General features: G+C 35.6%; 1 protein-coding gene across 1 annotated transcript; it reads right to left on the reverse strand.

Annotated features, from left to right (window-relative positions):
- Positions 1-2,911, reverse strand: LOC114350721 (uncharacterized). The gene is made up of 3 exons (XM_028301629.1): positions 2,858-2,911; positions 2,221-2,367; positions 1-495 (listed from the first exon to the last, which is right to left on the reverse strand). Exons 1-3 carry the CDS (start codon positions 2,909-2,911, stop codon positions 1-3), a joined length of 696 nt encoding a protein of 231 aa, XP_028157430.1.
- Between the last annotated feature and the right edge of the window lie 1,780 nt (positions 2,912-4,691).

Genomic DNA, 4,691 nt, shown 5'->3' on the forward strand with positions numbered 1-4,691 from the left:
CTACCCTACAATCTTAGCCAGATTCGAAAAGTCTGGCCAATTGTCATCGGTCTCATTGATCGCCGCTCTCTTCTCCGTCTTCATATCCTTCAGCATTGGAACGAAGCTTTTCTCTGCTTTATCCGTTGTATCGTCTACCTTCACGTCTCCTCGATTCAGTTTCTGATACTTCACAATCAGCTCCAGCACTTCATGCTGCATGCTAAGCCTCTGTTCGTTGGTAAGATTCTTCATTGCATGCCCAACGTATTGCCCAAACACAAAATCCTCGCTCACTTGGTGCGTCAAGAACTCGCGTCCCAATTGCGTTAAGACATTTCTAACAAGATCTGTGGCTGAGGAGTTGGCTGGAGGTGCGGTGGTGTTTTGCTTTGGTGAGTGCTTCCAATGGATCTTGTCGTATTTAGGTCTGAGAGGCGGAGGACCAACGGCGACTGAGACGACTTCGTCGTTTTCCATGTCTTCTTCATCCAGCGGTTTTAAGTGACCTGAGGGCTGGAGAAGAAGAATTACTGGTACAGTAAGCAAATAATGATCTCTTCACTCGACTGCGCCAGAAGAAAGGTCATAATAAGGTAAGGTAATAAGGTAAATATGACTCTTCCTCTGGCGCAGTCGGAGGAGGTACGGAGGATTATTTTTTATACTTTTACTTAAGTTTACGTAAGATAAATGCTCACAGGAGAGGGTACTGCACTCTAAGTTTAATATTAGGCTAAAAGACGTTTTTAAAATTAGTGATGTGATGAGTTAAATAGAGTAAAATAGATCTCTCGCAGCCTGGAGATAAGAATTTGATTTACATAAAATATGATGTAGCTTTATAAAGTATTTCAACACCATTTTGTGCCATCGAGCAAGGAAATAGAATATAGACCAGTCACTGCATCCCAGAAAGACAAATTTAAATCTCAACTATCTAATAAGGTCCCACTTTTGCATTACTTTAACTGTAGTATAAATATTTTATATGAGCAATTATTTGAATTAATTAAAAATGAGTTCAATAAAATTTTTCCTAAGAAAACAATTATTATTAAAGACAATAAAACTAAATTCAGTGACTGGGCTACAGTAGGTATTTATATTAGTAGGAAAAAAATGTTTGAATTATATGGTAGAAAAGCCTATAGTAGCGACCCGGACTTTATAGAATATGTAAAAAAATACTCAAAAGTTTTTAAACAAGTTTGTACTATGGCAAAATCTATTTACATACGTGACAAAATTAAAAACTCTGGCAACAAAATTAAAGCTACTTGGAATTGTATTAATAAAGAAACTTGTAGAATTATATCTCGGGATGACACATTCGCATTAAAAATTGATAATAAGTATATTAAATGCAATGATAAGGTAGCAAACGCATTCGAAGGTTACTTCTCAAATGTACCAATCATAACAACAAGCAATCTTAATTCATGTTCATATCAGGCAATGTCTCTTCTCGAGGGTTGTGTTGATGTTTGCAATAGCCCATTAAAATTTAGACAAATAGANTTTTGATTTTGATTTTGATTTTATTGAATTTCCTAAGTTAGTGAACTGAGAGCATTATCCTATGCAATAATAGACGACACGGTAATAATGGCCGACACAAATTAAATGTTAAAATGAAGTCGAATGAACATAAGCCTCGTACTTAACATTTCAAATACTTGGTGTAATAACTTATCGAACCATAAATGAATGTCGACATTTGCTCATTGTGTAGTGAATAAGTCTTTGAGTAAACATCAATAGGCTTTATTAAGTGACTTGTTCTGAGAATTTTGGGAATTTCGTATTTTGTTTCAATAATAATATGTTCGCGAAATTATCGAAAGCAATATTATTTTCTTGCTCCTAAGTCCCAATTTGCTATCTTTTCAGATACAGATTTAGCTAGGAGCATCAATTCAATACAAATTCTTTGAAAAATAATTATAAACTTAAAAGAGACATAGTATGGATTTCAAGTTATGTTGTAGGTCTAGGATATTAATCTGCCACTAAAATAATATCCAGAGATATAACAGCATTTCAGACGCCCTAGGACACTAACTGATGGTTATCCCAACAAGCCCAAAAGATCATCAGGCTGTAGTAAGTAGCCTCCCGCCCTTTAAAAATTACAGTGCATGAGATACATACAACCCACTGACAGAGACTGGCAGAAAACAGACGCATACATACATAGAGTAGGAACCCCAATAAGTATAATATTTGGTTAGTATCTACCTTTTTCCTCAGTTGCGGAGGTTTCTGCGTGGTGTGTCGCTTCTTTGGCTCGCTACCACCAATTGGCAGCATGTGCCTCTTGGTGTGATAGTGTACTCCCCTTCTTAATCCTTCTCTTCTCTCTTCTTGAGATGGCTTCCATACTGCCTGTAAAAATAATGATTTATATTTCACCAAGACATATTCTGTGTTGTGTATATAAAGTAGTTATTAATTAAGGCTTTAAATTACATGGAGTAAAATTACAGGAAAATACTGAAAGTACTACTAATATGACAATTTTAGAATAAATGGTTTTAGCATCAAATAGTTCATCAGAACTAAGTATGCTTAGTCTTCCCATTCCTAGCCGTCACAGCCCACAAGAGCTTAATCTTAAAAAATCAATAGCTACTCTAAAGCTAGATTGAGGTCTGCGATTGTTCTCAATATAGGAACGTTAAGTTCGCAATTACAGGCATCTTAACGTCTTGACTTATGATTATCATTTAATACCGTAATTTATCTGGATAAACAACAAAAATAAATAATAAAATGCGTGCATCGCAGAACCGATCACTATGGAAATCCGTTGTGGAGGCATTTGTCTAGCAGTAGAAAGCATTTAGTTAAAACGAAATAAATTCCATAAACTTACGGTCATCACAGGAAGAATCACCACCAGTAGAACTGACCACGTCTTCATGTCCATGCCGGTCTGTATCTGGGATGCAAATGTTTTCGTGTTTTCACATTTCTGAAAGAAGGCGGCCATTGTGGATTATTTACAAAATAACGCATTTTCAATGGCAAGACAAGTCAGTATCTGTGAATCGAGAAATAAACATGACTGTGAGAATTCTCGTATTGAGACAATAAGGTATGATGTCATGAGATTCGAAGAACATAATATTATTGTGTTTAATACTGTATCTCATGAAATAAATAAATTATACTTTCAAACTGATAAAATAGCCAGTGTAAATGTGTACAGTAAATAATTTAAATTATTAAAGAAAAATTGTTATCTTACAAATTAGGCTGAGTTGCACCACCTTTTTTTAACCGTGACATTGACAATAAGCGGTGCTTTTTGTACGGAATTTTACATATTTTTTATGTTTGTTAAACTTAAAATAAGATGGTGCAACTCATCCCTAAATATTGTCACACAGTATAGCAAAATTAAATACAACAAGTGTATTTTAGATATGGTTATAGCTTATAAACTAATTTAATACCTAGGTATCATGTTTTGCATTATTGCAACAAACCTCATAAATGAGAACCACTAAAACTAAATTACAAAACTTAGTTTCCACATCCAGCGAATAGTTCTCCGACAATTTTGAAAGTAGTGCCAAGTTGTATAAGGTAACTAGCCCAAATATAGTACTAGCCCCACACGCATTTTCTTTTACAACTAAATTCTCGATGCTATTAAAACTTTGGCTCTGCGTTCCAATGGGTCCATTTACCCAATCGGGGACAGTAATGGTTGCTATTACCCCAATTCCCCGTAATCGAATGTCGATGTAGAGGCATCGAGGAACCAAACATCTGTTTAAAATGTAAAACCATAAAATGCTAATAGAAATTTACAGAACGCGTTAAACTTTTAAGTGGGGTCGTTTGTATTCTCACCGTGGTCCTTAAAACCAGGCAAGTTGACCCCGGGGAAAATGCGGAACTTCCCCTAGAGGGTCTGATTTTAAGGGGCAGATGGGGGGGGTGGAGGTTTGAAGTGAGCTGGTCGGCTCATATATGGCGACGCACCGACGAACTTCTGAAAACAACTCCTTTCTCGATTTAATTAGATCCTGGCCTTAATTGAAAATATGTTCGGGCATTAAATACGCAAATAAATGGTATGTTCATATTGTGTTAGTTAGCAGAAAACATGGAATGATTAAACAAACACTTTTTGTTACAGATTAAGCAGTTCCATCTCTAAACATCGGTAAGTTCATGCATTAATTACCAAATTATTATATTTGATGACTTTATTTTTAATGACTTTATTTATAGTACATACTTATAATAAAATACATAATGGTCTCACAATGCGCGTGGACGCACAGGGTGACACACGAACCCATCACAGAGCTCTATTCAACGCTGTGCGTGCGATTTGCTGCTTCACTTAAGAAAGCATCGTTTGTGAATACGGGTGAACACGTACTGATAATATCAGGAATATACACGTCGTGCTCATGATGTATTTTCATGATCACAACATTATCATTATACTCAACGAGATTTCAACCTTACTTACGTTTTTTTGGCGTTACCATATTCTAAACAAAAACTACCTGTTCAAAATTAAATTGCAGCTGTTATGACAGTTTCTTAACTTAAAGATTTTTTGCTGTCTGTACGCCTCTCCTCCTTCATCATATGCGTAAGGGCATTAATTGCGTTATTTATTATGAGTAATATTTGCTATGAAGGCTTTAATATGGCGGCGCTCTTGGGAATAATTACTTAAATTA

This window comes from Ostrinia furnacalis, unplaced genomic scaffold (assembly GCF_004193835.3).
Source record: "Ostrinia furnacalis isolate ACB-3 unplaced genomic scaffold, ASM419383v2 OfSCF0954, whole genome shotgun sequence".
NCBI classification, from domain to species: Eukaryota; Metazoa; Arthropoda; class Insecta; order Lepidoptera; family Crambidae; genus Ostrinia; species Ostrinia furnacalis.

Excerpts from the sequence above, each read along its gene's own strand:
- LOC114350721 (XM_028301629.1), bottom strand. The coding sequence starts at position 2,911 with ATGGACATGAAGACGTGGTCAGTTCTACTGGTGGTGATTCTTCCTGTG. Across the intron at positions 2,368-2,857 it reads TGATTCTTCCTGTGATGACC|GCAGTATGGAAGCCATCTCA; the intron begins GTAAGTTTATGG and ends TTATTTTTACAG. Across the intron at positions 496-2,220 it reads CTCCGCAACTGAGGAAAAAG|CCCTCAGGTCACTTAAAACC; the intron begins GTAGATACTAAC and ends CTTCTTCTCCAG.